Source organism: Lupinus angustifolius, chromosome LG08 (genome assembly GCF_001865875.1).
Source record: "Lupinus angustifolius cultivar Tanjil chromosome LG08, LupAngTanjil_v1.0, whole genome shotgun sequence".
Taxonomy (NCBI): domain Eukaryota; kingdom Viridiplantae; phylum Streptophyta; class Magnoliopsida; order Fabales; family Fabaceae; genus Lupinus; species Lupinus angustifolius.
The window spans coordinates 1,108,371-1,119,813 of record NC_032016.1 but is presented as its reverse complement, the minus strand read 5'-3'; the positions used below and the strand labels follow the sequence as shown (position 1 = coordinate 1,119,813).

The window sequence follows — 11,443 nt, the reverse complement described above, 5'->3', positions numbered from 1 at the left end:
GAAGAGCCTACATAGCTTAGGAAGACAATGATACAGTTCTACCTCTGAACTGGAAAATAAAGAACAAGCTCATCTTTCACTAATGGCATCTCATCACTCTGATGATGTAGAGGTAAATGAAACTAAGGTATTTTCTTCTTCTGAATTACAACTTGCATTTAATGACTTACATGATGAATATGTCAAACTCACTAAATTTGTTTTTAAAACAAAAAAGTGAGTTAGAAGTATTCAAAAATAAATCATCATCTTCTTCATGTCAAAACTGCATTACTCTTGAAAAGAAAGTTTCAACATTAAGTCTTGAACTTAATAAATTAAACAAGAGTAGCAAAAATCTGGACAAAATGATTAAAGATCAAAGACATTCTACAAACCGAAGAGGTCTTGACTATTCTAACAACCAAGTTTCTTAGAAACAAAATGCCTCAATGAAAACAAACTTTCAGAAAAAGTATCCATGCATTTAATTGTAGTAACAACAAAACTATGATACATAACCATCATCCCATATGTACTTATTATAAGAATCATGTGCATACACCAAATACTTGCATGATTATAAAATATAGTGTGCCCTTAGGTCACTATAGATGGGTTGAGATAGGTGCTAACTATGTAGGACCCAAGGAAAATTGGGTACCTAATACTACTTAACCTGTTTTGAAGGATAATTTGAGAGTTGTCTACCACCTATGGTACTTGGACAACGGTTGCTTAAAGCACATGACGGGTGACAAAGATAAGTTCTCTATCCTTACTCTAAGGGACAAAGGCTATGTTACATATGGTGACAACAACAAAGGAAAAATACTTGGAGTTGGTAGAATCGGTAAGTCACCTTCAACAATTATAGAAGGAGTATTGTAGGTTGAAGGACTCAAGCACAACTTGTTGAGCATAAGTCAACTATGTGACAAAGGATTCCATATGGCATTCTACCTTGATAATGGCATCATCAAAAGTAAGGATTTTAAAAACTCTAAACTAATAGGTAAAAGGATAAATAATATATATATATATATATGATTGACTTAGTTTCTTCTTTACCAATAAAATGTTTAGTTACTAATAATAATTATGATGCATGGTTTTAGCATAGGAGAATTTCTCATATTCATATGGATCATTTGAATAAACCAATTAAGAAAGATTTAGTTGTTGGTTTACCCAAAATGAAGTTTGTAAAAGACAAACTATATAGTGTTTGTCAAATGGGTAAACAAACAAAAACTTCTTTCAAACCTAAGCATGTGGTTTCTTCTGATAGTCCATTGCAGTTACAACACATGGATTTATTTGTCCCGTCAAGGACCAAAAGTTATGATGATAACTACTATGCTCTTGTTATAGTAGACGGTTATTCAAGATATATGTTGACTCTATTCTTAGTTTATAAGAGTGAGGCATTTAATGCCTTTAGCAAATATGCTAAAAGAGTTCAAAATGAAATATCACTGAAAATTGTTGCTATAAGAAGTGATCATGGGGGAGAATTTCAAAACGCTTCATTTGAAGAATTTTGTTATGATCTTGGTATCAATCATAATTTTTCTGCTCCTAGAACACCATAACAAATTGATGTTGTAGAGAGAAAGAATCAGTCCTTAGAAGAACTTGCTCGTACAATGTCGAATGAAACTAATCTCCCAAAATACTTTTGGACCGATGTAGCTAGTACATTATGTTATGTTTCAAATAGAGTTCCTATAAGACCAATTCTCAAGAAAACCCCCTATGAACTCTTTAAAGGTGGAAAACCAAACATTTGTCATTTGTATGTATTTGGTTGTAAATGTTTTGTTCTAAATAATGGTAAATAAAACTTAGGCAAATTTGATGCAAAAGCCGATGAAGGACTCTTCCTAGGCTACTCTATTATGAGTAAAGCTTACAGAATTTTCAATAAAAGAACTCTAGCCATAGAAGAATCTGTTCATATGTCTTTTGATGAAACCAATCCTATAATAAAGGATGGGTTAACTCTTGATGAAGAGGACTTGTCAAGTTTCCCTTTAAAAGAAGAGTCTTTTACCAATACAACAATCAATACTGGGCATTTGAAAATGGATGATACTCTATCTTCTCAAGAAGAACATATTCATTCTGATTTACCAAAATAATGGAGAACTCATCGAGATCATCCTATTGACAACATCATTGGCGACATAAGTAAGGGTGTCATTACCCATTTAAAGCTACATGATGCTTATTTAAACATGGTCTTCGTTTCTCAAATAGAACCTTCCAAGATTGATGATGCAATCGAGGATGAACACTAGATTCTTACAATGCAAGAACAGTTAAACCAGTTTGAGAGAAATGAAGTTTGGGAATTTGTTCCTATATCGAATAATAGACATGTTATAGGAACTCGTTGGGCATTCTGTAATAAATCATATGAAAATGGAATTATTGTTAGAAATAAAGCTAGATTGGTAGCACAAGGATACAATCAGGAAGAAGGAATAGATTTTGATGAAACATTCGCTCATGTTGCCAGACTTGAAGCTATTCGGTTATTACTTGCATATGCTTGGTCTCTAAATTTTTAGTTATATCAAATGGACGTAAAGAGTGCATTTCTTAATGGTTATATACAAGAAGAAGTGTGTGTCGAACAACCTTCAGGTTTTGAAGACTACAAACATCCTTCTCATGTATATAAACTTAAGAAAGCTCTCTATGGCTTTGAGCAAGCTCCATGTGCTTGGTACGATCGTCTAACAAACTTTCTACTTGAAAAAGACTTTACCAAAGGAAAGGTCGACATTACACTTTTTATTAAGAAAATAAATCATCATATTCTTCTTGTTCAAATATATGTAGATGATATTATTTTTGGTTCTACTCATGAGATTTTGTGTAGTGATTTTGGAAAAATGGTGCAAGGGGAGTTTGAAATGTCCACGATGAGAAGTTAAATTACTTCTTTAGATTGCAAATCAAACAACTCGAGGATAGAGTCACTTGGAAAGGTTGTTTTCCAAAGAGTGACATGTGTATTAGAGAGTGAGTAAGGTACAAGGAAGTCTCAATGTGAAAATTTGTAATTACTACTCTTAATATCTAGTGAAGAAATCTTTTATGCTGCAAGAGTACTGTATGCAACATTTGGTGGACAAGAAGGTGAACCATTATAAAATTCTATGAGTACTCTCTTCTCCCTTATCTCCTTAAATTTAATTGATATTTTTCTGCATAATTTTTCCGCTGCTACTAACTCTGAAATTTGCAGAAAAATCTATCATAGATTTAAGAGAACTAATTCACCCCTCCCTCTCTTAGTTGTCATCTCAGTCTTAGGAGATCTGATTCGTGGTTTTGCATGTTTAGCCCATTTTGACTCATTCTCGGCCTAATTCATCATTTTTTTTAGCTTAAACACATATAGAAGCTTGGACAATGAGATTAGTATAATTTATCATCAAAATCTCAACTATAATTACATAAAATAAGTATTTAGAGTAAAATAATATTAAATTAACTTTATGGATTAATGTAATTTTGGCACTTAACAGTAACTCGAATATGCCACTTCTCACAACATTGTCCTCAACTCTAGTTAATAGCTTATGATGTCTTTGAGGCTGAGTGAATGATTCTGGATTAGATAATGGTATTGCTTGTCTATCTTCATCTTCTTCTACGTAATTCTTAAAAGGTCATCATTGATTACTTTCTTATTTATAGGACCAATCTAATCTTATATTCGCCCTTCATCATATGTCACATCACGGTTGATAATCACATTCTGTCTCTTGATTATACAATTTGAATCCCTATGAATTTATACTTTAGCCAACAAAAAAACATTTTTCACTTTCTTCATATAACTTACTCCTTTGTTGATTTGGTATGGGGTGTCAAATTGAGCACCCACACTTTAAAGGAACTATGTCCTAAACCTTAAACTCTCATACCACACACCTAGATTGACATGCTAGAACGATGGTGAACTCTCATTAAGTACTTGTCATCATTTACGTCACATAACAAGAGTAGGAGACTTTACCTAGCTACCTCTGACCAAGTATCTCTGATATTATATACTCCATCACCTAGTTAGAGTAAAACATAATAAACTTATTTTGATGTATTTTACTGAATTATCATTCGAAAACAAAGTAAACTATAAACCCTTGTACTTTGTTTTGCATGCAACCAACATTTTTGTTCCTAGCATTATCAAAATTACGCGATCATTGATGAGATTGACAAAAATTATTTAGTTAAAGTGAATAATTTGAATAGAGTGTTAGATACTAACGTCGATAAAAAAATTCAATCTTAAGAACGAATGTGTAATTGGATAATGTCATTAATGAAAGTAACATACACACGAAGTAGTTAACTCTTTAAAAGAATTAAGAAAATCTCTGTAATTTGGTTAAGATTGTAGCTCGTTACAGTTTATTTGCATGAAGAAATGAAAAGCTGCACCTTTGGAACGTGTGTCACATGTGCACAAGGCAAATAAGAACATGGTTATAATCCACCATGAAAATTCCTAAAAATAATTAATCATGTAAATAAGTTTATTTTTATAATAAATGTTAAATAGCTTGGTAAGTTAGTGGCCTGGAAGATGACCCTACAACCCTTCTTATTTGAGATACTTTTTTTCCTAAAATGCAAATATTATTCTGTTTAAAATAGAAAACGCTAGCATTTATACTAAGTTGGTCAAATCATGGCTTTGCAAATGGACATATATAGCAATATTCTTGTGATATGCATGTGTGTTTATTTAAGAACCGTGTAAACAAGTTAAAAATGAAAGTGTAAAAAGGAATTGATAAAAACATGGATTGCATGGAATTTCCCTTTCCTCAACTTATAATAGGAGCTACACATTACACTAAATTTGATTCACTTCAAATTAGGCCGTTTCACGTTTTACTTATTCAAAAAAAACTCTTCATGTCAATTGTCAAATCCCAATATCCAAATGCCATTGTCTATCGAAGATAAATGAAATGGGACCAACTCTATGAGTGATTTAGCCAATCATACATTTTATATCTTTCTTTTGGGACCCATTTGTTGTACTTGGTTTATATAACAAAAATTGTGTTATTAGAACATCTCATATGCACTTTTTTTATCTTTTTCAACTTTTGGCCCTAACATAAGACAGATTTAAACCTTCAAATGTCGATCATAGTAAAAGTGTATAACAAGACTATTGGCTAAAGCCAAACTGAGCCATGGCTATGAAGAGCCGCCAAAAAAATTGTAGCTCATGATACTAAGCATATACATTTACCTTTATGAAATTAATACCACTAGAAGACATGAAAATGGTTGGAATGTTAAAAAACAATAGACGTATTTCAATAGATAAAAATTTTTTTTGCTAAGCAAAGAATATATTAAGAAGCACAAGGGTCCATACACCACTTAGAAAAGGAAACATCGTTGGACTTACTATTGGCCAACAACCAAGTCCAAGATCTAATCTGAATTAAATCTAAAATATGAACCACACTAAAATCCTTGGAAGAGAAGATAACCTCGTTTCTCATTATCCAAATAGACCACATAAAAGCAAACCATATCATGGACCACAGATCCGTCCCTTTTTACACTTATACAAGTTCATATGAAGCTGGAAAAAATCAGTACAATTATCCGGCAAAGACATAGATAAAATTAATATGAAAAAGGTTTTACCAAATCAATATTTGGTTACATATGTTTTAGTCATGTACCTTCTTTAATGTGTTATTTCCATTTTAGTAGTGGGTCTGGTCTAAGTCTTCAATGGTGAGAGTAAGTTCTAGTCTTTTTCGTTAGTAGACTAAGTGAATAATAACATACGTCAACTTTATACCAAAAAATCATGAGTCTCTCCGTTTATTAGTTGTTGACCTTGTATCCTGTGAAACTCAAGCTAGACGTCAAACCAGCAAGAGGTCCTGTATTAGGTTTAATCGGTTTAAATAGTTAAACCATTCGGTCTGACCAGATGATTCTATAAATAATTAATAATTTTTATCTATAAATATATAGTTATATATAAATGTAAAACTTTATATAATTAATAATTATGTATAATTATATTGAACTAATAACATCTTTTTATCTTTTTTTGGATGGTAGTAAAATAAAATATCCGAGCACTGTTACATTTTTTATTTTTAAGTGAACCTGCGGTTAACTTCCCGAGTTAATTCGGTTAACCGGGTTTAACATGGTCAGACCGAAATTTCCCAGGTTCAAAGTGGTCCAACTCTAATTCGATTAAGACTGCAATACAAAACCATTTTCAAATCCGGTCAACGGTCAAACTGGTAGACCATCCAGTCCGGTCCGGTTTTCACATAACTGCTTATATCGTTCTATTAAATGTGAGATTTTGTTATTTGTCTAATATAGCAAGTCATAAGGATAGAAAAACTATTCTTGCTAAACTATCTTACCGAAAAAATCTATAATTACCAATTACTTAGAGGATAGATTTTTCGTCCAAAAAAGTGTATCATTTATTATAATTGATCAGAAAATTATTTAATTATTAAATTTTTAACTTAAACAATTTTTACTTAATAAATCACAGCAACACATTTGGCTACAGTTTTTAGCATAGCATATGTGCTCCCATCACCATGCCCTTATTCAAATGAGCATGACTTGACTATCACAAAAGAAAAGTGGGTGGTTAGAATTATCGATGGTAAAACAGTGCATACAAAATATGTTTTTTTTTTTTTTTGGCCCATTTGTTTGCAATGGCCACGGGCTATTGGCAATCTGGGTGACTCACGGGCTTCTTGTAATAAAAACAAAATTCGAATAAATTATGTTATAATATGATTTAATGTTGTAAAAAATTGTAATGTGATATGTTTTGTTCAACTTCATATAAAATATTAAAGTTTTTTTATAAAAAATATTCTTCAACTACTTTATTTAATTTTTTTCTATTTTATTGTATTAGTTTTTTCTTTTTATATTTATTATCAATGTTTGCGGGTCACCTGCATGCCCATTAGCCGTTTTAAAACGGGTAAACATATCATTTTGTCCATTAAAACAATGCGGGTATACTTACGTCGTTTAAAATATTACGGGCATTTGCGAACACTGACGAAACGAGTCGGACAGCCCGTTTTGCCATATCTTGTTAGAATTAACAACAAGATAGCAATGCCTTTTTTTCTCTTTTCCCCCTTCATTTTGGCTACAACTTACTACCAGCTATAGATCATCGTTGTGCTCAACAGTCTAACATTCTTGTTAGTTTCAAATACTCCATAGTGGATGGTGAGAGTGTAATTTAATACCATTAAAATTGAAAGAAAAATAAGTCAGTAAAGAGAACTATTGTACTAAGTATCAAATGAACTATCCAGGTCGTTAGATTTCCTCACCTTTTCTTCTTTCCCTCTCTTCTAAGGCATTTTCGGCTCACTTCTCTCTCTTTCTTTCTGTTGTATTAGAATTGATATGGATAGTCAAATTATAGGAATTTCGAGAACTCACATTAATAGTCATATTGTGGGAAATTCGAGAATTGACATCGATAATTATATTGTGTGTATTTTTATAAATGACATTGGTAGCCAAATTGAGGATGTGTTACGTTTGAGATCGATTCTTATAGTGCGACAAAAAATTCGAAATGGAGAACTACACTATATTATCCTAGGACAGTGTGATTGATAGTCTCTTATATATTTTTGGGTAATTGCACAAAACATCTTAAATAGAGGGACATCATCATGACTCAACTAGTAATATATCATCAGCGCCATATTGAATTATTGCAAGCCGCATAAACAACAAAATATAATAAAAAGGAGTAAGAAACCTCTCCTAGAAGTGAAGAAAAACAGAGTCATGTGATACTTCCCTCTTTTAGATATAATGATATTATATTTTTATCCTATTACAAAAACAACAAGGAAGATTCTTTACCAATAAAAAGAACTATCTTACCAAGTATCAACTGGATTATCCAATGGCACCACATTAATTTGTCTCTCTTTTTGTGCATGATTGAGACAACAGTGACAAATAGCTCCAATGGCACGATGATGAACAAAGATATTGGGATGAAAAATATCGATGAAGTATCCAGAACAAATGTGTAGGGTTGAAGAATTAACTTGAATGAAGAACGCACAATGTTGTAAAATTTTAGGGAATATTTCTTGGTACATTGTTTTCCTTATAGGTAAGAGTACTTGTTTTCTTAGCACATATTACATCCAAGTGTTTTTCATACACTGAAATATGTTTGCATTATTGATCTTCACACATTATGTAACCCAAAAAAATCTTCAGATGTTGGAAGTGGCTTTCGTTAGCAACTTGATGTGGACATTGCGAACCTGGATACTGGAAAGTAAACGAACACTCTTTGAACTCTAAAATATAACAATTGGACCCATATAAATGGGATAAGGATCTTCTCTATTAATAACAAAGGTATGTACTTAATTTTCCTTATATTTTTAATATCAAAAGTGTTATTTTATTATATATAAAATAATAAAAATGTCTTATTATATCATTTTTTATTTGTTTTTTGTAATATTTGTTTCTCCCGGATGATCTCTTACTCATATAAATGGGGCCTTACTTACCATTCTGCGCTCACTCATAACTTTGGTTATAGAAAAATGTATCAATTGTTTCTGATATGGGTTTTCTTCTTATTTTAAGCCAAGCCAATTATTTATGAGAAAAAAGATTTATGCATGGATCTTGTGAGCAGTTTTTGTATTATTATTACATTATTCATTCACTATTCGTATTTGATAATTATTATATTATAAATATAAGTAATATAAACGAATGGTATAGGATATATTGACTGTATATAAATATTTACATTAATAGTATATAAATATTGAGTTCATAATTTATTGCAAACACTATGATACTCTAAGAGAAAATGATATATACAGTCTCGTGTAAGAATTTTTATATGCTTAATTTATTATTTATTATTTATGTTTAATTATTATTGACTTTTAAATAAAAGTAATAAAATGAAATGATTAACTGATTGTGTATAAATATTTTATTGATAGTGCACATATATTAAGTTATGTTAATTATTATACAATATATTCCAACTAGTCTATACATACATATATATAATATTTACATACTATGGCTTATCACACTATAGCAGCAACTAGTGTCATCCGCAATCACTGTTAAAAAGTTCGCACCTAACTATAAAGTGCAAATATGGGACAAGTCATTGAATTCTTTTGATCCAAAAATTGAAGTGATGATATGAGAGCTGTCATATCAGATTTACAGATAATTACATGTAACAATGTTTCTAGGTTCCATTTTCTTTAATTTTCTCTATTTGTGTCCTAAGTTAAGGTCTTTGATTTTCTAGTTCCATTTTCCTAATGTGGAAAGTCACTGCTGAAGAAACCTCTTTGCTGTTGCTTTGAAAGGACACCTGGAACTGACGAAGCCATCAACTAAGTGTAAATATGTGTTCAAATCATGACACATGGCAACATTGACCCCCCTGAGGTATGGAGAATCCCTGCTACAAAGTCTTAGCTCCTCTCCAACCTCGGAGTAGACCCATTTTGCTTCCTCTACTTGTTTTTGTATCCAGCTTGGAAAACCCGTTACGTGGAAATTCGTATTTCTTTCCATGTCGGCGTTAGTTTTGTCCATGTCATCAAACACGAAGCCCGGCATTTTCGTTATAACATCGTCTGAGTTAACTATACGTAAAACCTTAGTCCCTTGCTTCTCAAGGCATTGTCGAAAACTCGAGTTGCCTACGCGGGGGCTGCCAAATGAGATGACGGTCACCGGCAACCCAAGAAAGGCAGTCTTGATGTCGTACGCTGTAAGTGTGGCCAATGCCGCCCCTAGGCTATGACCGGTGATAGTCAGACTCAGCGGCTCCTCACCATAGGTCTCGAGAATATGGCCCATCTCTTCCTTAACCATCTCTTGCAAACTTTTGTATGAAGAATTGTTTGAATTGTAGAGACTCAAAAACCCACTTTCTACCATAGGTTCATTTTGTTTCACGCCATTATTCTCATTACCCATGTTGCATGTTAAGTTTGTGAGAGTGGCGCGTAAATTCTCTAGCCATTCTAAGCACGTAGATGTTCCTCTATATGCAATAACCACGTCCCTTCGACCTAGTCTTTTGATCTCTTCTTTGTTGTCACACACTGCGACATAACCAACGTAGCTTGATTGATTTGAAACCCATGTTGGTGCCTTATCAACCCAACAAGGTAGTTGAATCCCTGAAGTTGCACGTAGATGTTTGGTTACCTTGTACCCTGTGTTATGCAAACCACACCGTTCAAAAAGTGTGGTTTTTGGGTACTTGCATGTTGCATAGTTTGAAGAAGAAGGATCAAATTCGAATGATTTATAAGCAGCATTGACGAATTGTCCATAACGAAGAATTTCAGCACGAAGAATTTCATCCAATGGGTCAAGCAAACCATCCCAGTTACTCATTCCTTGATATTCCTTCCATCTTCTTCCAAAATTTTCTGTTGAAGATGATGATGAAGATGAACGCAATGATGATAAATTCATCATTTTCTCCATCTTCTTCACTGTCTCATGATGAGATGAGAGTTGTGAAGTTTCTGGTTTGGTTGGTTGAAAGAATGTTACACACTGAGGTTTGAAGTTTGAAAATGTTGTGGAAGAAAGGAGTGTTGAAGAATGGTGCATTGGTTTCATGGGAGAGAGTCTCATTTAGGAGAATAAAGTGTGTTAAAAAGAATATCACTAACTAATAGAAAAAAGAAATAAGAAATGGCAAATGAGAGAGCTATGTTATGACTTATGAGTAATATTGATTGTGGTTTACAAGAACAACTTGTGAGGAGAATTTATAAGAGAATAGAAAAGTGAGATGAGAATAGAAAAGAGAGTAACTTAGCAAGTGTTATGAGTATGGTACTGGAGAGTTTAATTTAATGCTGAATCAAGATAATTATATGTGACATTTTTAACTATTTAGATTTAAAAGTATTACTAAATAAAAAGTATAAGACTTAACATTTATCTTATAATTTAGTATTATGGAGTCTAATATTGGAGAGATTTCATCTCAATCAGTGTTGTTGGAACCGGACCGGACCGGACGGTTCGACCGGTCTGACCGCTGACCAGACTTGAAAACGGCTCTGGTTTGCCGTCTTAACCGAATGAGAGTTGGACCGCTTTGAACCGGAAAAAATCCGGTCCGACCATGTTAAACCCGGTTAAACCGGATTAAGCCGGGAAGTAAACCGAACGGCTCACTCAAAAATAAATAAAATGGGACAATATTCTAATATTTTGTTTTACTACGGTCCAAAAAAAGATAAAGACGTATTATTTCAATATAGTTATACATAATTATTAATTATATAAAGTTTTACATTTATATATAACTATATATTTATAAATAAAAATTATTAATTATGTACGAAAT

The 11,443-nt window shown here is 32.4% G+C and overlaps 1 protein-coding gene across 1 annotated transcript; it reads right to left on the bottom strand.

Moving 5' to 3' along the window:
• On the bottom strand, positions 9,195–10,708 carry LOC109354162 (phospholipase A(1) DAD1, chloroplastic-like). The gene has a single exon (XM_019596509.1). It carries the CDS (start codon positions 10,702–10,704, stop codon positions 9,391–9,393), a length of 1,314 nt encoding a protein of 437 aa, XP_019452054.1. The 5' UTR covers positions 10,705–10,708; the 3' UTR covers positions 9,195–9,390.